The 24,289-nt window shown below is 52.9% G+C and overlaps 11 protein-coding genes across 11 annotated transcripts; 6 read left to right on the top strand and 5 right to left on the bottom strand.

Annotated features, from left to right (window-relative positions):
• Nucleotides 1-1,369: 1,369 nt before the first annotated feature.
• Nucleotides 1,370-2,461, top strand: N7498_010504 (SMP-30/gluconolactonase/LRE family protein; the record flags this gene model as incomplete). The annotated part of the gene is made up of 3 exons (XM_058457560.1): nucleotides 1,370-1,943; nucleotides 2,006-2,138; nucleotides 2,197-2,461. 3 exons carry the CDS (start codon nucleotides 1,370-1,372, stop codon nucleotides 2,459-2,461), a joined length of 972 nt encoding a protein of 323 aa, XP_058304459.1.
• A 1,150-nt stretch (nucleotides 2,462-3,611) lies between these two features.
• On the top strand, nucleotides 3,612-5,638 carry N7498_010503 (uncharacterized protein; the record flags this gene model as incomplete). Its single annotated transcript, XM_058457559.1, has 3 exons — nucleotides 3,612-3,821; nucleotides 3,876-4,153; nucleotides 4,207-5,638. Coding segments are annotated over 3 exons (1,920 nt in total), but the record flags the coding sequence as incomplete, so codon positions are not given.
• Nucleotides 5,639-6,045: 407 nt separating this feature from the next.
• Nucleotides 6,046-8,586, bottom strand: N7498_010502 (putative spindle pole body associated protein SnaD; the record flags this gene model as incomplete). Its single annotated transcript, XM_058457558.1, has 1 exon — nucleotides 6,046-8,586. The coding sequence occupies one exon, from the start codon at nucleotides 8,584-8,586 to the stop codon at nucleotides 6,046-6,048; it is 2,541 nt and encodes an 846-aa protein (XP_058304457.1).
• A 371-nt stretch (nucleotides 8,587-8,957) lies between these two features.
• Nucleotides 8,958-9,342, bottom strand: N7498_010501 (uncharacterized protein; the record flags this gene model as incomplete). The annotated part of the gene is made up of 2 exons (XM_058457557.1): nucleotides 8,958-9,119; nucleotides 9,178-9,342. Coding segments are annotated over 2 exons (327 nt in total), but the record flags the coding sequence as incomplete, so codon positions are not given.
• An 811-nt stretch (nucleotides 9,343-10,153) lies between these two features.
• On the top strand, nucleotides 10,154-11,101 carry N7498_010500 (putative class III chitinase; the record flags this gene model as incomplete). Its single annotated transcript, XM_058457556.1, has 1 exon — nucleotides 10,154-11,101. One exon carries the CDS (start codon nucleotides 10,154-10,156, stop codon nucleotides 11,099-11,101), a length of 948 nt encoding a protein of 315 aa, XP_058304455.1.
• A 291-nt stretch (nucleotides 11,102-11,392) lies between these two features.
• On the top strand, nucleotides 11,393-13,471 carry N7498_010499 (alkaline phosphatase family protein; the record flags this gene model as incomplete). The annotated part of the gene is made up of 3 exons (XM_058457555.1): nucleotides 11,393-11,470; nucleotides 11,519-11,648; nucleotides 11,700-13,471. The coding sequence occupies 3 exons, from the start codon at nucleotides 11,393-11,395 to the stop codon at nucleotides 13,469-13,471; spliced, it is 1,980 nt and encodes a 659-aa protein (XP_058304454.1).
• Nucleotides 13,472-13,775: 304 nt separating this feature from the next.
• N7498_010498 (RNA-binding signal recognition particle subunit SRP54) lies at nucleotides 13,776-15,438 on the bottom strand (the record flags this gene model as incomplete). Its single annotated transcript, XM_058457554.1, has 2 exons — nucleotides 13,776-15,314; nucleotides 15,361-15,438. 2 exons carry the CDS (start codon nucleotides 15,436-15,438, stop codon nucleotides 13,776-13,778), a joined length of 1,617 nt encoding a protein of 538 aa, XP_058304453.1.
• Nucleotides 15,439-15,653: 215 nt separating this feature from the next.
• N7498_010497 (rRNA-processing protein RRP15) lies at nucleotides 15,654-16,562 on the top strand (the record flags this gene model as incomplete). The annotated part of the gene is made up of 1 exon (XM_058457553.1): nucleotides 15,654-16,562. The coding sequence occupies one exon, from the start codon at nucleotides 15,654-15,656 to the stop codon at nucleotides 16,560-16,562; it is 909 nt and encodes a 302-aa protein (XP_058304452.1).
• A 1,894-nt stretch (nucleotides 16,563-18,456) lies between these two features.
• N7498_010496 (ferredoxin family 2Fe-2S iron-sulfur cluster binding protein) lies at nucleotides 18,457-19,315 on the bottom strand (the record flags this gene model as incomplete). The annotated part of the gene is made up of 3 exons (XM_058457552.1): nucleotides 18,457-18,812; nucleotides 18,879-18,985; nucleotides 19,044-19,315. The coding sequence occupies 3 exons, from the start codon at nucleotides 19,313-19,315 to the stop codon at nucleotides 18,571-18,573; spliced, it is 621 nt and encodes a 206-aa protein (XP_058304451.1). The 3' UTR covers nucleotides 18,457-18,570.
• A 206-nt stretch (nucleotides 19,316-19,521) lies between these two features.
• On the top strand, nucleotides 19,522-21,094 carry N7498_010495 (mitofusin complex protein UGO1; the record flags this gene model as incomplete). Its single annotated transcript, XM_058457551.1, has 2 exons — nucleotides 19,522-19,892; nucleotides 19,946-21,094. Exons 1-2 carry the CDS (start codon nucleotides 19,539-19,541, stop codon nucleotides 21,092-21,094), a joined length of 1,503 nt encoding a protein of 500 aa, XP_058304450.1. The 5' UTR covers nucleotides 19,522-19,538.
• A 945-nt stretch (nucleotides 21,095-22,039) lies between these two features.
• hapX (bZIP transcription factor HapX) lies at nucleotides 22,040-23,587 on the bottom strand (the record flags this gene model as incomplete). Its single annotated transcript, XM_058457550.1, has 1 exon — nucleotides 22,040-23,587. One exon carries the CDS (start codon nucleotides 23,585-23,587, stop codon nucleotides 22,040-22,042), a length of 1,548 nt encoding a protein of 515 aa, XP_058304449.1.
• Nucleotides 23,588-24,289: the final 702 nt, after the last annotated feature.

Raw genomic sequence — 24,289 nt, 5'->3', positions numbered from 1 at the left:
GGGGGATAGTATGGTCCTGTAGCCATTGTCGCTCAATATAGGGAACACGTTTGCCTGGACCGTCAGTCTAAACACAGTGGCACTAAATGTTATTGCGGGACATCTTACCTTAGCTAGGCCATCTTTGACCACCTTCTGTGAATCATGGAGGTATTCATCGAGAGTATTGGACCTTTGAACACCGAAAAGCTTCCGTTCGGCGAATGTGCGATACCAAGCATGCAGTGGCAAAAGATAGAAGATCAATAGAGGACTCAAAATAACAAGACCTAGGAGAGGGATGGTGTCTGGGCAAGGGATGGAATATACAGCAGTAGAAAGCATGTTTGGTTCAAAATATTGCGGAAGGAAGTTGATTTTGTGAGATGATTCACGTCTGTAGGGAAAGCCCAAGGCTCTTGTTATATCACCACAAGCTACTGACTTGGCACCAGAAAGCCTGTATCCAGCACAAATAAATAGTTATCCAACTTCCCTCTTCATAAAAACCCGAAGACTACATGTCCAAGCGCTCTTGCAGGACGCAGTACAGACTCAGGCTCGTCATTGAGTTGGTGGGTTTGCCTTCCGTCCTACTCTTGGCTCGGAATAGGTAATCAAAAGAGGGGTATGAGACCAGTGGCTTCATCCTTTGCAGTAACGTTTCACTATGTGCGAGGTCCTTGCACAGCATTTCGTGTGAAGATCTCACAAATTTCATCAATACTGAAGAGCAGCTCTTCGGATCGGATAAGTTCCAGCCTTTGTAGCGCCAGGACATGACGCGCAATGGTGATTTAGATAGATGGGCCTCACCTAGTCTGCAATTCCTACATTCGACCAGAAGAAAGCTACTGCAGCCAACTTTATCGGTTTTAGCTCTGACCTGCTTGACCCCTGACAACGGCGCCACCCGAGACATCGGCCAATTGGTTCCAAGAACAGATAGCGTCTAGAGACCTAGAGACTCTAGACTTGGTCAAAGCTTTCCTCTGTGACATGCATTCAATTTATTTTGGCCAGGCCTGCAGATCATGCGCCAAGTACGCGTACATTGGTCTTGTGCTAGGTTGCTCAGGGATCGAAGTACCTTCCGGGGTATATTATTCCTCCGCTGCAACAGAGAATACTTAGCTTCTAAATTCGAAAAGCAGCATAGAACTATAAAAAAATCCAAGGCCTCTGGAAAGGAAAATTAAAAAAGCGCTACAGACGGGCCGGGTGGACGCCACTCGATGCGGGCACTAGGCTGACCCCCACGTTTAAGGGGGACCCCCACACCCCCGGTTCAAATTCAAGCAGCCACATTGCACGGATACCAAAGCACTGCATCAGTAGCACATCAAATTCATTCATCCATTCAGCGTCAGCCGGAAGCCGGATCATCGGGATGAGTGCATCCGTGAAATACACAACCGGGCCGCCCGTCTACCGGGTCCCGAAGGGCCGTATGGTTCTCGGGGAAGGTCCCATCTACCGAGCCCGCGATTCGACCTTGCATTGGTTCGACCCTCTCGACTCGCCAAGCGAGCTATACATCCTCCCCGTTGACCCGGACACTGGCTCTCCTAAAGGTGAAGCGAAGGTCTTTACCCTCGAGGATAGCATCACTGTCGCAGCCTTCCGCAAGAACAAGCCTGGCAGCTACATTGCAGCCTATTACCAGGGTGTCTGCTTTCTGGAAGAAGCAACTGGCAAATTCGAAGTCGCGCGCGAGATCATTCCGACTTCTGAGCGGGACCAGCGCAGGTTCAACGACGGTGGTGTCGATGCTGCTGGACGCTTCTGGTTAGCAGAGATTGATATTACGGCCACCAAGTTCTCACTCGGCCAACTCCCTAAGGAATATGGTGAGCCGAAGGGTAGACTTTGGAGATATGATCCGGATGGCAGCTTGCATCTTATGCTCCCTGGAGGTCTTGTCTGCGGAAATGGTGTGAAATGGAGCCATGATAACAAAACAAGTGAGCTATTTTGCCGTATATTAACGTTTGGAGGGCTGTTACTGACGAAACTTCGCTGCAAGTGTATTTGAACGATTCCGTGGGACAAAAGATCACGGCTTTGGATTTTGATCTCGAAACTGGCGCTGTTTCGAACCAGCGTACTCTGGTTGATTTCCACGGAACAACTTCGGAACCAGATGGAATGGTTATCGAGTGAGTTATGGCTTCTATATCCGCGTGAAATTAATTAGAAGGCACTGACTTCGGATAGCAACGACGGGAACCTATGGGTTGCTGTATACGGGTCCAACCATCTCATGCACTTCAGCCCAGAGGGAAAGCTTTTGAAGCAAGTCAGGTTGCCAGCAATGTGCCTCACCTGCCCGACTTGGGGCGGAAAGAACCACGACATTCTGTATCTCACGACAGCACGAGATCGCTCTGAAAACCCAGATCTGAACGACGACGGCGGCCATATCTACAAGTTCCTTCCTGATGGTGCCAAAGGGCAGCCTAAGAATGAATTCGCAGGATGAACAGGCTCAAGATAGAGCTAAGACTCGATACACATACATAGAACAAATCCCAACATGAGTGTCAATTATAGGTCTGCAGCGACATATTTCTGAGTCGGAGATTAGTCGATCGTTCAATCTCAAACTTTCCATGGATTCTAATGTTTTTTGCTGATTGACCTTTGTCTCTGTGCCGATGCGAATAATAGTAGTTCTCCACGTTCTATGTAGACGCGACTCGCGGTTAATGTGTTATTTCATATTCACCGTGCCCATCGACATTCCATATCAAATGCAAAGAGCGAGACACTACATTCACCGGCTGAAGCTGTCAAAAATGAAGGTCCTGGATGCTCAAGTCGGTCCTTGCTGTCCGAAGGGCAGCCCTTCGGATCACGTGCGTGGGTTGACGAGGCGTTTGAAGATGTCAAATGAACGGTAAATTAAAAACCAAAGCGATCTTATCCATCTGTGCGATCGGTATTAAGTGATTTCTTTGATGAAGTTGGTCACTCAAGCCATGCGGATTAGGAAAGGGAACCGTATCGTAGGAGCAGTGGTTTGCTTGGGACGTCATCGAGGGGCATCAACCGCACCCTGCGAGAAGATACGACACTTTAACAGCCCTGTCTTCGTCCTTCATGACGGCCCTTTGAAATAGCTATGACTAACCGGATCTAATTCTTCCAGATCTCCGAGATTATCATTCTTCAGGACTGAAACGAACTGACGTCGACTGACAGGGATGGGGACCAGTCAAGCGTCCACCAAGAACATCCCTAGGACTTCCTTCGGCTCCCTCCGATGGCATTCCGGCAGATCAAGGCTCCCAGTGGCTGTCAGTGAGTGACCGCCTCTCGCGCGGGGCCTTGGACGCGGCTGGGATTCTTGCCATGCCAGATCCCTCGGGGGCACATTCCACCCCTCCACACTATGGCGCGTCGACGCGCTCGAAGGCTGACGATACTTAATTTAATTTCCCTATTAGTCCCCATCACTGCTACTTGCCCGTTTGTTTCTCTTTGCAGATTAGTGAAGCCCCAGCCAAGTGCATCTGGGTTGGACGGTTACCAGCTTGTTATACACCCGCCATCTCCATACGTCGCGCACTTGCTGTGAATACTTTCCCCTTATCTGTGCGGCATTTCATTTACGTCGGCGACGCTGCAGAGCAGCTCGCCATTTTGATACTCTCATCATGGCCACTGGATTTTCTGCGACGCCACGGAAAGAAGGCACCTGGACCAAACTCGTGATATTCATCTCGCTATACTGTTTGATTCTCGAATCTATCCTGGAATGGGTACTCGTTCTTTTCTTATACGGCAACCACTACGTCGATTCAAAAATGACTCTGAGCTTGGTCCTCTCTTTGGTTTCGGTATGTCATATTCTCGCATCCTTTGAGGTTCGTATATCGCTAATTGATCCATAGTCCTTCCTTTCAGTGCCTCTCGTCTCTCTCCAAAGCTTGGTCGCTTGGCAATACAACAAGATCGGCGGCTTTGGGCAGAAGAAAACCGTCCTACACAATGTCTGCACGTATGTCTACCGATTGTGTCTCATGTTGTGGCTTGCAACGTGTGTGACGGGTCTGGTAGTGGCCGCTCAGCAGGTCTACTGTCTACCATCGGGGACTGATGCCACCTACTGGAGGGTGGGCATCAGCTGTGCATTCCACCGAGCGTCTGTTATTGTAGCCGTTGTTACATTGTAAGTTGTGATTGAAGATGGTCCAGGATTCTGAGCTGATACGAAATCTAAAGGATTACCGTCTGCACTCTCTACTGCGCCAGAGAATTGTGCGATCGACCGTACGACGTTTCACTCATTGGCATTTACAAGCGCAAGCCCAGACACGTTTTTGAGGACGGCAGTATCTTCTCCGGTCACAGCTGGGACAGTGATGAAACTCTCAAGAACGAAATTCTCAACCTTTGCCGCCAACACGACGGAATGGCCAATGGGGAGCAATGGTATCTCGATCCCCTCGCCAACAAGGTCAACTGCCATCCAAGCATTAAGCATCCTGCACCTATTCGCCTACGCCCCCAACTCACAGTCAACACGGATCCTGGATCTATCCATGGCGAAATTATATCGGGAGTCACCGTCTCCCCCGATGATACCTGGCCTCGTCATTCCCCAGGGGGGCAAACTGTCGCCAGCGACTTCTATCCAATCTCGCGCACGTCCACAGTGTTGACAAGCGACTCTCGCTATCTTCTCTCCGACATGATCGTACCCAAAGTTCCCCCCATTCCCGAGCAGTACACAACTCATCCTACTCACAAGAGAGGGAAGTCCTCGTTGTCCTCCATCCGGAGATTCCTTCCCAAGGCATTCCCGCTATCACTTCCTTTGTCGTCAGATCCGCAGATTCGTGCCCTGGTCGACCCCAATGCCGCCTCGGACGTTGAAAAGCAAGTCGTCACGCCTTCGATCAAAAATGGGACCGAATCAACAACGAAAGAAGTAACATCACACAAGCAGTCTACTGGTGTACAAACCACGACTCCTACCACACCAGCCAGCAGGCCTGACGGTCATATCCGAACAATGACCATGAACTCCGCGGATGCCCCAGAGGTTGTTCCAGAAGAAGACTTTCCCACCCAACCAGCCAAGGTCCGCCGATCCCAAACAGCCTGCTTCGCACCAACCTCTTTCTCCGTCCACCATCCACACCATCCCAACTATACTCCGGGCCCATCCAACCCCCGCAGCTACTCCATGGCCTGTCGACAAAACACCACCATCCTCCCAGCCCACGCCGACATGAGACGAAGCAAGTCGCGCCGAACACCCATCGTGCAAGTCCCCACCCGCAGCAACTCCTACCAATTCGACCAAACCCACATCCCACGCCACACCCAAAGCCAGTACCAACCAACCTACTACTCCCAACCCACACGCTGGGGAAGCCAACCTATGTACGACCCAAGCCGCTCAGTCCCCGCGCTCTCTGCAGTCTCCCGTCGCAACGACGTCGAAATAATCTTTCCCAGCACGCGCCGCGCTCGCAGTAGCACGCATGGCGGGAAAAGTGGTTCCCTCGGCTGTATTCTGGAATCAACAGACCCCTGGTTATCGGCCGACCCACGCCGCGTTAGCGCTGCTGTCTCGGAGACCCGGCGCAATGTCATTGACCAGAGCACCTATCGAGGTGCCAATCGCACCAGCATTCCCTTTTACTAAAAACCATAATGTGCTATATCTTGTCTGCAGGCCAGACGATTTGATTCTACCTGTTGTTTAACTTGAGGTTATACGATTGTATCGGAATAGCGAGAGGCGTGCGTAACAGCGTCAATTTCTTCATCTTTCGGCGTTGGTCTTTTTTGATACCAGAATTTAGCAATAATTACGAGATACTGAAATGCAAACTTAAAGAAATGATTTGAATCAGAAATCACATCAATTTGGTGCAACCGATTATCCTACTCCAAAAGTACATCTATGCAAAACATCCTGAAACCTTTGCAAACAAAGCCACATTCCGAGCTCCATGCTCAAACCAACGCCCACGCCTCGCAGAATGCAGAAAAAGCTAATACACGGGCTGTAAAATCAATATTTCACGAGAATAGAGAAGGTTCAGTAACCTATACCTTCTTCTCTCCACTCCTGGCCTTCCGCTTCTCAGGATGCTTCTCGCCATGTTTCTCGGCGTACTTATACTGGTAAGCTTGCCCTAACTTCGCATCTGCACGATCTCCATCCCGACGACGGTTCTCCTTGCCCTCAGCCAGAACACCTGGTCCACGGCCCATTTCCTTCTCTCCCCAGTACATCATCAGAGCCTTGGCCATGCGATCACGCTCCTTGAGAAGGAGGTCCACACGACGCTCCCATTCGCGCTCTCGCCTTTCGACGGAAAGAGCAATGCGCTCATCAACCGCAGCGGCAGTTTCGTCTTTGGCGGCGATGACGGCTTCAAGGTGCTTGATTTCGGATTTAAAGGTCTTTCGGAGCTGGGATTCTTGGGTGGAGACTGAGGTGCGCAGTGTCGTGAGGTCTGTTCGGAGCTCGGCTTCGCGTTGCTCGGCTGCCGTGAGCATGTTGCGGATTTTGCGCATGGACTCTGCGTGTGAAGAGCGCAGAGTAGAGATGGCGGTTGAGTGAGCGGTTTGGAGGCTTCGGATTTGGTCTTGATGAGCTGCTTCCAGGGCGGCTGTGTCCACGGCGGGTTCTCGCTGCTCCGAATTGAAGGCACCATGAACAGTTGGTGGTGAGCGTGGTGAGCTGGGCGGTTGGCTGAGAGCCTCTTCTTGGAGACGAGCGATGGTTTCAAGCGACTCTGCATGCTGCTCTTGTGTGCGGGTCAACTCTTTCTGGGTCTTAGTGAGGGCCGAGTTGAGCTCCTGCGTTCGTGCTGTAAGGCGCGCGTTCTCTGCTTCGATAGTCGTAATGAAGATTTGAGATTCGGCAGCTTGGTCTCGGAGACGGGTTGCCTCAGCTTCTGCGGCCTTTTGGGCGGCCAATGCGTCTTCAAGTCCTTGTTGAAGCCTGGTGAGTTCCTGTCCCAGTTGCGGGACATCAAACCCATGCGGCACGTCAAAGTCATGCGGGAATTTCTCCTTCAGAGGCGACTGGGGGCCCGAGTGCCCAAGATCCTTAATCAAGTCGAGGATCTCGCTGTAGGTACTGCGGTTACCAAGTGGTAGATCGGCCGCCGCGGCCCTGAGCGCATTCTCTTGGGCCTCCACCTGTGACTGCACACGGGTCAGGTCAGCTTCAAGAGAGCTATTCCTGTCTTCGAGGGGTTGGTTCTTGGTTTCCAGGGTGGTGAGTCGGTCCTCGAGAGCTTCGTAATCGGTGTTGACGCGTTCAATTTCGGTACGCAGTCGTTCGTTTTCCAGAGCTTGATCGTCAATTTCTGCTTTGAGCCTCTCGATCTCGGCGTTCTTCTCGTGTACTTGTGATTCTCTGGCCTGGGTGACTTCTCTTAGCCTGGTCATTGTCTCCTCGAGAGTTGTGTCTCGCTTCTTTAATTGCTCTTGAGTGTGGTTCAGCTGCTGGCGAAGGTGAGCGATTGTCTCCAGCCTTTCGGCGCCCATGGAACTCTGAGAATCCCGGTTTTGAAGTTGATGCTGCATATCATGGATTTGTTGTTGGAGAGCGCCAAGGTCGGGAGTGTTCATGCTGGACTGTTGAAGGAGCCGTTCGCGGAGAATAGCCTCATCGCCTCCCTGGCTTTGGATTTTCTCGATCAGAGTGTCTTTGCGCTGCAGTTCTGCCTGAAGGTGGCGAATTTGCTCCCCAGCTGAAGCGGCCTCGAGAACTCGATTGCGGTTCTTCTGAATATGCTCATCGCGATTTCGCAGCTCCTCTTCCAAATGTGCGACGCGACGATGCAAACGGAGTTCCCAGTCCTCGGGCTCATCAGGCTCGTGTTCCAACGCGTCTGAAAGTTTTCTCAATGACGGGGATGCGGGGCTCTCCAGATCATCCGCAGGGTCTTCTTCGATATCTTCCAGCTGAGTTGAGTCTCTTGGAAGAACACTGGTCCTGTGAAGCAAATGCGACGGGGTGGACATGTCCACCGGCGGTCCAAATTCGCTATAGTCGCCCAACTCGGCCTCCTCTTCGACAGCCGGTTGTCGTGACTTGAGCGAGCTGTGACGCGATGCAGATGCCGGCTCGTGGTTAGAGTGGTGTGCGCTGAGTTTGCGCGCACTTGACATTCCGTCGCCCATCAAGTACTTCTCCATGTTTGCAGTAAAGTCCTCCGGACCCCCAACTTCAGAAAGATTGTCTTCCGCGTCTTCCTTCAAATCTGGCAGCTGGTCTTCTTTTCCGTCCGAAAACTGGCCACTGGGGAATTGGCTAAAGTCCAGCGTGTATTCCGCAAGGCGAGCATCAAGGTCCGAGCCAGTCGGGCCTCCTGGGGTTGACGGACGAGAGTGATTTAAAGCCTCATTGTCAGCATGATGTTCTTCATCGTCGCTCGCCTGTTCGTGGTGGTCTTGTTCCTCGTGTCGAAAGCGTTCAGAGATGGGGCTGTCGGCGGGCAGCGGAGACTCTGGTGGGCTAGTGGTTTGTTGTGGAGGAGACGATGGCATGAAAAGCGGTGTCACCAGTGTTGACTGCCCAATCGTGTCGTGGGAGGTTGGGAACGGGGACGTGTAGCCGGTGTTGGCCATTGTCGCAGACGCGTATTCGGATCTGCTGCAATAGATGCGGGCACTACACGCGCAATATGCAGAGGCTGGTATGGGAACTGAATAACGGAGGGTTTAGTGGAATCGCATGCCCTGCGAGGGGCTTTTGCAATAAATATGGGAATAACAATAGCAATTGCAGGGAATGAAAGACCAGAAAGATCTGAGACGCGGATCCGATGATCATCTGGATGCATCTCGCCGCCCGAACGCTAAGGCATCGTATTTACGTGCTACCTGTTTGGGCCTAGCGGATTCCTCCGATGAAATGACAGTAATTCTTACTTCCATACTTTAATCTCTATGTGTCCCTGAATAGCTACAAACCATCTGATTCGGTCCCTCTAGTACGCTCAGGAACCGGTCTTCCATTCTGGATAACCCGGTGGCACAACCGAGGGCTCCTCCGAAGGCCCTCCAAACAACGTAGGTCGCGCCTTCAATTCATCCACAGCTTCCTCCATATCTGCAGCCACTTTTTTCGTGGCACGTCCACCGTTGGAGGAAATTTCACGCTAATTGTATTAGTACTTGGCTATCTCCAAGGTGCGAAGATCAGAGCTCAGATCTTACTTGCTTTTTTGGGTCCATATCATGAAACCCGCCAGTGCCACGAGCCTTTCCACCTTTCTTACCACCCCGGTGTCCTATCGCCGACAGCCCTTCTCGTGATCGATTGGCAAAGTTCCCCCGATTAGGGTGGTGCCCGTATGCTGCGGTGGCGATTACAGGCCCATACCTAGCCACGATCGGTCTCAATCGAAGCAACGGTGTTGGCCCGTGCAGAGGACTTAGCGTTCTTCTTTCTATTGTAGAAGATTCACTTAAGAGTCGCCAGGCCGTTGTCAGATATTGCTGCATGATATCGGGTCTTTCATCATAGAAGCAGATTGCCACCGACTCTCGCAAGGAGGAGGTGACTATATAACTTGCCGGCAACAAGATGTCGCCTTCGTAGCCACATTGGCTGATTGGATACGAACATTGAGATAATACGCTCGGAACTACATCCAGGCCCTTGGTCTGATGTCATGTTCAATGGCGTCTCGCCTCCATAGACTAAGTGGCGGGGACCATACCGACATCCATCCTTTTCAACCGCAGGTCCTCTGGAGGGAATTTAACGCATAGATTTTCCAATGAACGTGTTTCCCAGATCTACTTAATTTCCTGAATCAATTGTATCCTGATTTCAGACCTCGAAACGAAATGTCTTTGCTCAAATGAAGGCAATTCGCGGTAGATATTGAGCGGGAGACGAGGCGAAGTGAGCCTTCGAAGATATGTGGCGCATTGTTTCAACCCAAGAACATTGCATAGAGCTAAGCCAGATCGTTACAGAACACTCGGCCACTCAATGATCAATTAAAATTTTCGACGTCGTCATGCACAACAGGGTCAATCACCGATCACCGATCACCGATCGCCGGTCTCGCGAGCCCGCGGGACAAGCTTATCAGCCGGCCCCACCGTCTTCCTCCCTTCATATACGCGAGCTCCGGAGGTGCAGATTGATACAGCTCACACTCATACATCAATTCCGCCCAGTATGCCACCTTTACCGGGTGGGTCGCTGGACCGCCGACGGGTAATCTGTTACCACCAAACCATCATTCCCGGCGGGGACTCATACGTGTCCATGCTCCCGCTCGTGGAAAACAACACCGGGGCCACGCATGTCATCCTTGCAGCCATTCATATAAATGGAGAGCCGGGAAACATCACTCTCAACGATGACCCGCCCGATAGTCCCAAATATGACCCTCTATGGGCCGAAGTGCCCCTCGTAAAGCAGGGTGGTCTGAAGGTGATGGGAATGCTCGGTGGTGCCGCGCAGGGCTCTTTCCGGCGACTCGACGGCGACTTGGACCAATTTGAAAGATATTACGGCCCTCTACTGAATATTATCCGCCGCTATGGACTTGACGGATTGGATCTCGATGTCGAAGAGGAAATGTCACTCCAAGGCATCATCCGGCTCATTGATCGTCTGAAGGCCGACCTGGGCGACGAATTTATTATCTCATTGGCCCCCGTCGCAGCCGCGTTACTGGGAGTTGGAAACCTATCTGGCTTCGACTATCGCGAACTGGAGCAAGCGAGAGCCTCCAAGATCGCTTGGTACAATGCCCAGTTTTACAACGGCTGGGGTCCCGCAGAGGACCCTCGCATGTACGCAGCTATCGTTGCGCAGGGCTGGGCCCCGCGCCGAGTCGTTTACGGTCTATTGACAAACCCTGGCAATGGATCGCAGGGCTACGTGCCTCAAGAGAAGATTGGGCCTGTTCTCGGGATTCTGGTTCAACAATTCCCGACCTTTGGCGGTGTGATGGGTTGGGAATATTTCAATGCACTGCCTGGCGAGAGGGCCAAGCCATGGCACTGGGCAGCAGAGATGTCGCTCAGCATGGGCATGAAAGATGTTTTGACTGCGGCTAGCCAGTTGATGATGGGGTCGACGGTGCAGAATATGCTCCGGGACATGCAAGGCCGATAACTTGGACTAAAAAGGAGCTTGGTTTGAAAAAAGCGATAGTTCTCAATACAAACCAGAAACCTTGGAATAATAAAGTTGCATACAAAAGGAATAAAAACATCGCATAAAGATGAGGCTCGAAAGCAGGGAGTGTGGATAACGTCATCGCAACCACGCCCCTCAGGGAACACCAATCATCAAGTGCAAAAACAACATTACCGGCCTGCGCTCGACTGCCAATGGTCTCAGCTCTTTCACTCCTCTGCACCTGTGATGTCTCCAAGCTTCGCCTTTGCTGCTTGACCCGCAACGATGGCACCCCTGCTGCGCGTGGTTGCGGCCACAAGTTCGACTGTGGTCCGCTTGTTCTCCTTCATCTTCCTGAGATGGGTATGACTTGCAATCATTCAATTCCACTTCAGAAACTGATTTGTTTAGATTCCGGGTCATCCTTTTGTGCCCATCGTCTTCACCTCACTAGTGGTGTATCTGTCCTCCCTCTTTTCTTTACTGAATGGCCAGGGTGCGTCTAATGAACGCGCCGAGAAGAAACAAAAGACCACTTCCAGTAAGTCCGTTCGAGAATGAATTCAATCATTCGTTTCTAAAACGTTTCTAGAACGGACTCAAAGGTCCGATGGAGAAGAGTCCGGTGATTCCGCGCTGAAGACACTGTTGACGGGTCTTCCCTCAAAGCGGTCGCCGCGATGGACATGGATGACGGCGATTATCAACGTTATCCTGGCCATACTAACACTCGACTTTTTGATTCGAAGTATTGTGGCCTACCCTAGTTCTGATGCCGCTTTTTCACGCATTGGATACGTGTCACCAACCACGGCCAACCTGCTCTTCCGTGAGCCAGACATGGCTCAGCTGCCAGTGGTCGTCTCCTACCAAGAGAGCGAACCGGCTTCCAAGAAGTGGACCCAGGAGGGCACTGTCTATAAGCTAGACAACACCACTGACTTCACAACCTCCGTGACATTGAAAAACCTGAAGCCGTCAACTCACTACAAGTATTCGCTCTCTAATAACAAAACCGGCACCTTCGTCACAGCTCCAAGGCCCGGATCTCCCGTGGCCAATAGGCTGTCATTCGTGACATCCAGCTGCTTGAAGCCGAACTTTCCATACAGCATTTTGTCTCACCCATTGCGGGTTCCTGGAATTGAGCAAATGACCGAAGCCCTTGGAAAGCTGCCAGCCCTCCTGAAGCCAGCCTTCATGCTCTTCCTAGGAGATTTCATCTACATTGACGTCCCCTTTCGATTTGGGTCTTCGATAGATCACTATCGCAGCGAATACCGCCGGATATACTCATCTCCATCCTGGGCATATAGCTCAGTAGATGGCCCAGCCATTGACCTCCCCTGGATCCACACTCTTGACGACCACGAGATCGAGAACGACTGGTCTAGAGGAAACAAGACCGCGCCATACCCAGCAGCCGCTGATCCGTTTATCCACTACCATGTGAGCGCGAACCCGCCCGTCCCAGAGAAACCCTTTGCGCATCCGGACAATGTCACCTACTTTTCTTTCGTCAACGGCCCTGCTTCCTTCTTCATGCTGGACACGCGTACCTACCGCTCCGAGCCAACCATGGAGAACTCCACAATCCTAGGCTCAGCGCAGCTCCAATCCCTACTCGCATACCTAGCTCGTCCGGAACCATCCGGCGTGCGCTGGAAAATCATCTCCTCCAGCGTCCCATTCACGAAAAACTGGCACGTCGGCACAACCGACACATGGGGCGGCTTCCTGAAAGAACGCCGCACCGTATTCGAAGCAATGTGGCAAGCCGAGCGCGAGCAGGGTATCCGCATAATCCTCCTCAGCGGCGACCGCCACGAGTTCGCCGCAACACGATTCCCAGATCCTGAGCTCAGCCTCTCATCAGATGAACTACAACCCAACACAGCCGGTCGAGGCATTCACGAGTTCAGCGTCGGTCCTCTGAGCATGTTCTACCTCCCCATCCGCACGTATTACCAAACAGATATCGAGGACGTGTCTGTGAAATATGCACCGGATGGGAACAGCAAGTTCGGGCTTCTCGATATCGCTGATGATTTCGAAGAGGCTGGTCCCGATGCTTCATCACCCGCTCCTGTGCGGAGCTCTGTGCTCACGTATTCGCTATATGTGGATGGTGAAGTCGTTTGGCAGTATCGTCTCAGTGTGCCTCATAGTTATGATCCTGCTGCTCATGCTGCGGGATCTGGGAAGAGCATGCATCTTCCGCCTGGTAGGGTTGTGGAGGATAAGCTTGTTGCGGAAGGCTGGGATGCTGTTTTCAAAACTGCTCTTGGTACTGCAGAGATGCTTGTGAAGGAAGTTGTTCAGAAGGCGACAATGGTGTATTATAAGGTTTTGGAGAAATTGTGAAAGGAAGGGAGGATTGATTAGGGGACTTCGAGAGTCACCGCTGGCAAACTGCAAGACTATTACGCACTTGATAGCACAAGTTACAGCGACGCTCTGTTTCCCAAGGCTTCAACATACGCTTCTATCATAGGAGTGGGCACAAGGAATAGAAATGAAAAAAACCGATTCTGATATAGACAACTCGTCATATTGTGCAGTTTACATGATATACGGTAAAGAAAGCAACGCCAAACTCCCGCCCAGATGCAAAGTTGATGAGCCACATGGGAGCATGCAAGAAGACAAAAGACAGCAGCCCCAAGAACTATCGTCCTCGTCCACGTCCCCCACCACCACCACCACCCATGCCGCCCATTCCGCCCATTCCACCCATCAAACCGCCCATCTGGCTCATCATACTCTGCAAATCCATACCAGCGGGCAGACCAGGCATGCCTCCTCCACCCTGGCCACCACCCATCATCTGCATCATCTTCTGGATATCGCCCATACCAGGCATACCGCCCATTCCGCCGGCACCACCCATGGCCTGCATACGCTTCTGCATGGCGGCCATCTGCTGCTCCTTGTTTCCGCCCTTGAGCATGTTCTGCGCTTTCTGCATCTGCTTCTTCTGGCCACCGACACGCTTGGCCATGCCGGCCATCATGCGGTGCTGAGAGAGCAGGTCCTCGACTTCGCGGACGGTGGTACCACTGCCGTGGGCGACGCGGACCATGCGGCTGGGTTGGTCGGTGAAGAGCTTGCCGTCACAGTCCAACTCGGCGGCTGTCATGCTGTCGAAGATGTAGACCATGCGGCGGAGCTTCAGCGAGCCGTCCTCATCGTCCAGGCCCTGAGTCAGGTTGGACAGACCCGGAATCATGCCGGAGAGCTTGGACAGCGGGCCCATCTTCATGATGGACGTGATGTTCTCCCGGAAGTCGCGAATGGTGTAGATACCTTCGGCAATGTGCTTATAAGTCTCCTTGGCGGCGGCGGAGTCCTTGGTGACGGCCTGCACGTGCTCGACCAGTCCGGCCACGTCGCCCATGCCCAGCAGTTTCTGGACAAATGCGCGGGGCTCGAATCGCTCGAGATCCATCATGTGCTCACCTGTTCCCAAGTAGATGATAGGGGTGTTTGTAGCGGCGACGGCAGAAATGGCACCACCACCAGCGGCGTGGCCATCTGTCTTGGTGATGATGATGGCTCCGAAGTCAGCGGTGGCCTTGAAAGCCGCTGACTGGGCCTCCGCCGCCTGACCGATGGTGCTGTCAAGAACCAGGATGGTTTGGTCGGGAGTCACGGCGGTTTGAATCTGGGTCATCTCAGTGAACAGTTCCTCCTCCTGACGGTGACGACCACTGGTATCGACGATGATAATATCAAAGCGCTCCTTCTTGAACTTGGCCACACCCTCGGCCGCGACAACGGCAGGGTCCGTCTGCGTCAAACTACCGTAGTAGGGGATCTTGGCTTTGGTCGCGTTCTGCTTCAGCTGGTCGAAGGCACCAGCACGGAAGGTATCGGCGCAGACAAGGGCGGTCTTGAAACCGCGCATCTGATAGTGACGAGCGAGCTTGGTACAGGTGGTGGTCTTACCGGCACCCTGCAGACCAACGAACATGATAACGTTTGAACGACCCTTCTTGGGGCGGAAGGAGTCCGCATGAGGGTCGACCAAAGCCACCAGCTCATCGAAAACGGTCTTCTGGATCAGGCGCTTCTTGTTCGTGGCGGCCGGGATGTTGGCGAAGTTGACGCTGGACTTGATCGACTTGCGGAGAGTCTGGACGAGCTTGACGTTCACGTCTGCGGACAGAAGGGCGGCACAGATCTCTTTAAGCATTTCATCGAAGGCCTGGCCGAGTTAGCATCAAGTTGGCCACGTGATGGGTAAGGCATACCTTCTCATCGAGGTTGTTAGACCTCGTCATGTCATTGACGGCCGCATTGATGCGCCGTCCCAGATCCTGGAGGACCATGGTGGATAGATGTGTAAATAGCGAGGGTGAGAGTTGGTCACAGATGGAAAGTGTGGAGGGGCGAAACCAACAGACCAAGGTGGTTTAGTGCGGAGTGCCAATCGGAGAGCGGGAGCCTCTCACCGCCCCAAAAAAAAGTTGGTCGCTACAAAGTGATCTCGGCGCTCGACATTTACTTTTCCCTCAGCTCTTTCAATTTTTTTTTGTCATTCAAGATGGTCGGCTCCTACTCCAAAAAGCGCAAGGTCACTGATGGCATGAAGGGCAAGACCGCCCGCCCCAAGAAGTTCCGCAAGCAAACCTTCTATCACAGCAGCTCCGAAGACGAGCAGGATGATCAGCAGGACGACTTCAAGGCCGTCAATCTCGCCGATTCGGATGAAGAAGAGGATGGAGGTGTTTCAGTGACCAAGCGCTCTGTCGTTGAGCCTAAATTGAAGCCCAAGAAGAGCAAGACTGCGCCTGCGCCTGCGCCGAAACAAAAACCTAGTCCCGAAGCCGAAGACTCCAGCGACGACGACAATGAAGCGGATGCAGATGAGATGGATGACGAGGAAGACAACGATGCCTCCGGCTCCGAAGACGGAGACCTTTCCGATGAGCCTATGTCAGAGGCAGGAAGAGACGGACGCCGATCCGTCCCCAAACGCAACGATCCCGCCGCATTCTCGACCTCTATCTCCAAGATTTTGTCTACCAAACTCCCATCATCCGCCCGAGCCGATCCTGTCCTTTCGCGAAGCAGATATGCTGCTCAGCTCAGCAATGAACACGCCAATGAGAAGCTCGACAACGCAGCGCGCGCCAAGATGCGCGCAGAGAAGAAGGAAGAGCTGGATCGCGGCCGTGTCCGTGATGTGTTGGGCATTGAGAGAGGGTTGACTGGAGACGTCGCCGAGGACGAGAAGCGTCTGCGCAAGATGGCGCAGCGCGGTGTGGTCAAGCTGTTCAACGCCGTCCGCGCGGCGCAAGTTCGGGGTGAGGAGGCTGCCAAGGGCGAACGCCAGAAGGGAACTGTCGGTATGGGAGAGCGGGAGAAGGCTATCAACGAGGTCAGCAAGCAAGGATTCCTTGAGTTGATCAATGGCAAGAAGGGAAAGCCGTTGAACATCGAAGAGGCTTAAAAAGTGAACCTTGGAAAAGGCGCATGATTGTCCATGGCATGTTTTTCGGCGTTGGGATATTGTATCTTATTTGATTCCTTTTTCATTGTACCTAGTAAAACGAGGATCTATGAATCATTCTCTCCATAGGCGGGCCCAATAGAGCTTCCCATTGATAGGACTTTTATATTCTGCCTTTCCCCAGCATAGGTACTCGTTTATCTCAGAAACAAACGCGATTTCCACTACGCCGTCGACTTCCTCGTGATAGGATCAGATCGCTCATCCACCCTCATCATACCATACATATACTGCGTCAAAACCCGCAAAAGGGTCCAAAACCTGGGCACGGCCCAGGTTTGAATAAAAATCGAGGTCTTGCACTCATAAAACACTTAGAAATTACGGAAAGTAATCTTTAGTACACTTTTGATCACTTTCCTGGGGGTTATCTATCGCTTTATATTAATAAATGTTAGGATTTTGGTGCATAATCTATGCATTTATCCAAAGCTACCAATTCAACACGGAAGTATCCTTTCTGTCATCTCTCACCGGCTTTCATCTGAATTTACTACAGTTCTCTTTTTATCTTCTATGCTTGAATTTATATTTATGAACTACCACTCAAAAAGATGCCGAAATTCAACCTCAATCCACTATCACCAGCATCCCTCCAGGCAACAGCACAAGCTTTTTTTGAATCATGGAAAAGTTTATCCCCCGATATCGAAATCCCATTAACACCTCTCAACACTTTAACCGGCTGTCGGGAACGGCTCGAGTTAATGCTATCACAACCAAGTACCTACGAGGTCATAGTCGCCAATGCGCCTGGTTTTAAGCATTCAGATAGATCTGAAAATGTGATACTGGGCTTCTTTTCAATCAACAAAGAGGAAAAGGCACTAGATCAGCTTTTTGTCCACCCTGACGCGCAGAGTCTAGGACTCGGTGGGATACTGCTGGATCAGGTTAAAATCAGGCTCCCAAGAGAGGATGGAGGGTTCTGGCTAAGAACCGCCGAGGGAAATTTGTCAGCTTGCAGGTTCTATGAGAAAAAGGGGTTGCGCCTGATCAGGAGGGAGACACACCCAGTCTGGGGCCATTGGACTTGTATCTACGCTTGGCGATGAAGCTCACTTAATGGATGGGTTGGGATAAGGCTGTGTTGCGGACCCTGTAACTACGCATTTAGTTGAGGGGCCGCAGTTTACCGATGAGCCACCAAGAGCCAACCGTTCCCAGGAGCAATGCACTAATGATTTTCGTGGGATACAAAGTGCACCCCATCTATATATCTTATCAAAGCCCGAGTTAGAGAAGGTGATACTGTGCCTCAGCATAACTTGAAACTCACTTTAATTTTGCTCGTTTCAAAGTCCAGGCCGGTTGTTTATTTGCGGAGAAGGTGGGGTGTAAGGCACAAGTAATCATGACCTCCTTGAGTTCTAGGGTCTAAAGTTGATCGGGCTCATTTTTGAATGTAGATTGATCAATTATTGAGGCCCAGGACGGCTTTTTATTGACTTTGAGCTCCGGCATTCCACATTAAGCTGGATGAATCTAGAATTGTAGGAATATAGTATACTCTTGTTCGCGTCCCACGGGGACAATCGGCCGACAGTTCTGGAAAGCCCGGCTTTCCCTCAGATCATGATATCCTGGCTATATACCATCATATCGGAGATGGTGTCTCTCTGCCACTGCCATACATCGAGGGCGTTCTTCTCCTCTCTGCTGATATGAATCCAGTGACTGAGGCTATAGTCGTGGTGAGTGTCTATGGCATGCTGGGGCAGCTGCGGAGGCTGTTTAATGCAGGGAAAGGAAGCGTTTAACGCAAGAAATCGAAGAATGGCGAAGTTGGGTTTATCAACGGCTTGCTCGGTAGGAAATGAGTTTTATATAAATAGTACAGGAGAGTTTTCATTCGGTATCTTGCAAGTCTGCTGGAAAATATTCAATGCAAAGTAATACAGAGTCCCAATGGACTATCGAGGCTCTCGCCAGCGGCTCCTTTGTGCCCTCATTTCGACTCAAAGTCGCTCGCTTGTAGATTCCGTGTCATCGGAGGCAGCTTGACAACCAACCCGTCGAGATCCTTGCTCATAATCACCTGGCATCCTAACCGGGATGTCTCGGTCAGACCAAAGGCCAGATCCAACATGTCGTTCTCGTCATCTGAGGGCTCCTCCATCTTGTCGAACATGTCCGGGTCCTCCACAATCACATGGCAGGTTGAGCAGGCACAGGATCCGCCGCAAGCACCTATTCGCAAATTTGTCAGTTACATGCACCATGGACACGGATATTTCAATGCGCGACTCGACATACCCTCCATCTCAAGGTCATTGGCCTGCGCAATATCCAGCAGGTTATCGCCCTCGGCAACCTGCAATTTCACCTCGGTACCGTCCTTGTCGACGAACGTAACGTTGATTCTGTTACCGAAATCAGTCAGAGTTGTCTTTTGATCGATCGCGATTCCGAGGGACTCACTCCTCGCCGGGCTTGGGCGGCGTGATGTGGCCGTGGGCAACATGCGCAGTGGCGGAGAAGGAGCGCTGTGCCGATTTCCACTCCTGCAATGAAGGGTGAAGTCTCTTCTGTGCGCCGGAATTCCACCGACCCGAGTGTGCGATTCCTGCGGTCCTCCACGGCGTTGTTGTGTGGCTGATGTATCTCCGCGATTGAGCCAGACACACTTCCCCGGTGGTCGCCTTGGGAATGGCGCGCCGCAATTGTTGGCCGAATTCTCGCCAGAGGGCCATTGTGAAGAGGCTGATTAGAGAACCAGGTGAAGAGAAAAGGAAAAGGGAACAAGAACGAGGTGGGAAAAGAAGTCCTGGGGCAGCGGAGGAGTGAGTCTCAATGGTCCAATGGCCGCGGACGAAAAAAAAGACATGACAAAGCTAAGGCGGCGTCGGACTTGCGCGTTGCTCGTCTTTTCCGAGCTTCCCTTTTATCCCCGAATCAACCAACCCCTCACCCACCATGGCCTCTCGTGAAGGGATCAATCCCTTGCGGCCTTATTATATCCCCCAATCGGGCCTATCGCCCACCAACACCACGCAGGAGCCCTCGCCGTCCTCGTCCCATGTGTTTGGCAGCACCGCGCGGGACTTCATCCCGGATCTCGACTATGGAGACTATCTCGACGCCTCGCCGTCCGTGTCGGACTGGGTCCGGGATGCCGTGAACCGAGCTCTCGTGCGCTACTGCCAGGTTCTTACTGCACAGCCCTTCGATGTCGCCAAAACGATCCTGCAGGTGTACGTGGTGCCGGATGCCACAGACGAACAGGACCGGAGACCGACTCCGGGTGCTGGGGGTAGCTCCTACGAGTCGGTATGGACATGCATTACCAGACTGAAACGAAAGTGAAGCTGACAATCTTACAGGATCCAGAGTCGTCGGACGACGAAAGCACCTATTTCACTTCAGCTGCCCCGTCAACCCCCACCCCGACTACGCCGCGATCTCGAAGGGGCCGACACCATATCACAGACCGCAGTGGCTACATTCGTGCGGACGATGCATCTTCGTCTAAAAATGCACTCGCCATCAAGAACCCGAGCTCATTGATGGATGTGCTCTCCCAACTATGGACAACCAGCGGACCAAGCTCCCCTTGGAAAGCCTCCAACGCCACCTTCATCTACTCGCTGCTTCTCCCGACTTTAAACACATTCATTCGCAGCCTGCTCTCAGCCATCGTGGGCCTCCCAGAGGAAGACATTTCTTCGTCCATGGCAGCCGACATCCTGACCGCATCTTCGCCCCTGGTCACCCTCCTTCTATCATTCATCTCGTCGTCCGTGTCCGCCCTTGTGCTATCCCCCATCGATACCGCACGCACATTCTTAATGCTCACGCCCGCCACACACGGCCCGCGCTCTCTCGTCCGCGCCATTCGCGAGCTCCCCACTCCCAACTGCACAATTCCCCCGCACCTCGTCCCGATCACCATTCTCCACTCCAGTCTTCCAAACTTCATCATGACAGCGACCCCACTCTTCCTCAAATCCTACTTGTCAATCGACCCCCTCCTCAACCCGTCCATGTGGAACCTCTTCACCTTCCTCAGCTCCGGCCTCGAACTGGCTGTGCGCTTCCCTCTCGAGACCGTCCTCCGCCGCGCCCAAATCGCTACATACACCTCTCTCAGTTTGCGTCAGAAGTCCTCGGGCGGAAGCATCCGCGCTGCGTCTATCGACGCATCCGATGTTGAGACCATTGTCCCTACCCCTCGCACATACCGCGGTATCATTGGCACCATGTGGCACATCGTCCACGAGGAGGGCCTTAGCCCGAACCCCTCCGACTCCGAGCGCGCCAGCGAACTCGTTGGCAAACCCACTTCCCAGCACCAGATGCAGAAGCGGCAGCAAGGCCAGGGTATCCAGGGCTTGTACCGCGGCTGGCGCGTCGGTATGTGGGGTATCGCTGGTATCTGGGGCGCCAGCCTGCTCGGCGGCATTGCTGGTGCCGGTGAAGAAGAAGTGACCTTGCGGGGTGGCCATGGACGCTCCAGCGGTGGACAGTTTTAGGGAAACTTCCTCTTTGCTAAGATTCCACGCACCATCTGTCGATTGATTGGTCTTTGCAGCCACTCCCCTTTCTCTTGGTATCCATTGCAGGCACTGGCCGGAAGGATATATCTTGTTACGCTGCTTATGTTTCTTCGACTCTCCCCTCCTCCCTCTGCTCACACCGTATACCCCAGGGAACGGATCCAGGGGTCAGGCGAACGCCGTCGTTATTTCGCGCCTTGTACAAAACCGCACTTACATAGCAATTATTAATTCTCATGAAACTACCAGTTCTCTATAACTAGCCGGACCAAGGAAATATTGCAAATGGTACTAAACACCGTATTCTCTCAGCCCTTCTAAACCTCCGGGTATCTCTCCAAACGTCTTTCTAGGCATCTCTTTAAATATGCACGGACAGATAGTCAAGATCATCTACGTAATTAAACCTATTCAGAGCATCTCTTTGACCCCCCTATCTCACCGAAACCTGTATCAAGTCTAGGATTCATCCTGATTTTGTCTTTTGGAGTGTAGCAAATTCTACAACTAGAATGTTTGGGACATTTTCGTATACGGGACGATATCATTCCATTCATAAAAAAAGTATATACGTGAGCACACGAGAACAAGAACAAAAACGCCAGCCAAATCCAATCCGTCTAGAATGGAGATAGCAGACCACCGCAGGACCAACCACAGACCATGTTCATATCGGTCAAGTCTCTACGTCCCCGGTCGAAAGTACAGGCGAGGCACGCTAGAGGTAGTAGAAAAACAGAAGGTGCTTTTAGAGGTGATATTGAGGGATGGGGTGAGCAAGAGAGGGTGGGTGGTGGGTAAAGAAGAAAGATAGACCGTATGATGGTACATGGAGCAAACGGGGTGTGGGTATCAAGGTGCCCTCGTAGGAGGAAGGGGGGAAAGAGCCCGATGCAGAAACAGAAGAGAGGGAGGGTTCGTTTATTTCTCAGCAAATCGCCGGTCAAAGTAGCGGAGTACGCCCATCACACTGGCAGCTTCGACTTCCATCGCCGCTCGGCCGCTGCGCTCAGCCAGTGCCAACTCACGAGGGTTGGGCAGGGTGTGCAGCTTAGGCAGCCAAGAAGAGATCTCGTCAGAGGCCTTGGAGAAGTTGGGGTGGCGCGAGAGAGTGGTGAAAGCGTCGGCGCAGCTCAGGGTGATTTCAGAGGGCGTAACGGGCTTGGCTGGGGCAGGTCGCGGAGGCATGGAGGGGTTGTTACGCGCGGACGGGGTGGCGGGGGCATTTCGGGACATGCAGCATCCCCCGTCTGCTCCCTTTCCGCCGCAGCAGCCACCTCCCGTTGGAGTTCCGCTCGCTGACCGGGAGGCTGCCAGCGTCTTGCAAAAAAGGGTGCTTCGGGGATCGGCCTGGCACTGGGCGCAAGTTCCGGGTCCGTTGGCACAAGGGTTGGTCGCTTGGCTGATGGGGGGCAGAGTCACTTCCGAGCGGACGTCGCTGTCGGAAGGAGGAGGGGTGAACTGTGAGATAGACTGGATCGGAGCGAGGCGGGGGGCTTCGAAGGAGCTGCGGCGGCCGCGCTGCTGCTCCTGCGCTGCCATCTCGGCACAGATGCAGGGCGTGCCGTCCTGACAGAACCCGCACGGATCGACAGGTGGCGAGGAAACTTCGTTATTGTTGCCGTGAGAGCTGGGCTGGGCGGGAACACCGGCGAATCGAGATGTGAAGTCAATCTCCATCTCCTCCGGGTCGGGCTTGATCTCCGGCTCTGCATTCTCGCGCCGCGGACTGCCCACTCCATGAGGGGGATGTCTAGCTCGAGCGGACTCGTGGGTATCAATTGGCATAGAGAAAGCATCCTCAATGCACTGGCAGTGTGTGTTGGAGCAGCTGGAGCACCCTAGAGGTACGTTATCGGCGCCTTCTTCCCGGTTATGCTCGGCACTGGTGGACACGATGCCCTCCATGCGGGAGCTTCGGGTAGATGGGCGAGTGCGAGGTGGTAGAGGCACAGAGTCTGGGATGGACGATAATTTGCTGCTGCTGGAGCCAGTGATGGAAGTCCGGAATTCTTTGACGATAGCCTCCTTCGCACTGCGTTCAATGGAAACCTCCTTCTCGAGAGAGTGGCACCGGTCACGCCACCAGCTCACCTCCTCACGGCATTGTTCCACCTCCCGCGAGAGGTTGCTGACCTGCTCGGTGAAAGCTGCGATGCGCACGTCGTGGCCATCCTCAATTTCCTTGATCTGCTCCTCAAGTTCCTGGACTCGCTGGGCCCGGCGCTCACGGAAAGCTCGCTGAGCGGCTCGGTTCTGGGCCTTACGCTTGGTTGGCGGAGTGTCGGTGGCTGGCTTGCGGCCAGGCTTCGGACGGGGTGGAATAACCCATTCTTTCGAGGTGATGGAGCCGGGCGTCCCGGGTCCGGGCGACGGGGCTACTGACGGCGTCATGGAAGGCCGAGCGGCCAGCATTGGTGCAGGGGCGAGAGCCGAAGCAGGCGTCATCGACACGCCTGTCGAGGCCATGGTGATGGTGGAATCACTTCAGGTCCTGCGTTGCTTGTTAGCGGGAACATTGAGGGGGAGAACGAGTTCGGGCGGGTTCGGGTCACGCACAGGCCGTCTCGGTCGGAAGAGCGGAAGTGCGCTCATGCAAGCCTGATAAGCGAGACAATGAGCTACGCAAAGAGGAACCGGGATGGCAGAGAGACTTTGCCAAGGCGAACAGACGAAGTCAGCGAACGGCTAAGGTATGGGCAAAAATAAGGTAGCTTAGGTGTCGGGGGAAAGTGGGAAAGGAAGGGAAGAAAAGAGCGATGATCAGATTAGATTGTGCTCACATGATGCCGGTTTCGGATGTGCGAGTCGGGGTTTGCTAATCCTCAACGGGCAAGGGGATCCATCAAGACATGAGACACAGAGTTTTCTAGCTTTTTTATCTGATCCGTATAAGCGCAAGGGAGGGTGGAGGCCGGCAAACTGCACCGACGAGTGGGCTGACGCTGATTCCGGTTTCTGTTTTCCCAATTTCCCTCGCCAAGAGCGTCTCCATCGTGGTGAATACCAGATGGGGAAAAACAAATTGCTAGACTATGTGACAGCCTACTGCACATCCTCGATTGCGTTTTGATCGCAACTCGAAAATCAAAATGCTACTTGTCGAGAACAGAAGAACTCCCAGTTTTCACCGTAAGGACCGTGAGAGGGTATCTAACTCTTGGCCCATGG

Source organism: Penicillium cinerascens (genome assembly GCF_028974065.1).
Source record: "Penicillium cinerascens strain IBT 15544 chromosome Unknown scaffold_4_segment0_segment1, whole genome shotgun sequence".
NCBI classification, from domain to species: Eukaryota; Fungi; Ascomycota; class Eurotiomycetes; order Eurotiales; family Aspergillaceae; genus Penicillium; species Penicillium cinerascens.
Note: the sequence above shows the minus strand (reverse complement) of the source record. Positions and strands in the feature narration are given on the sequence as shown.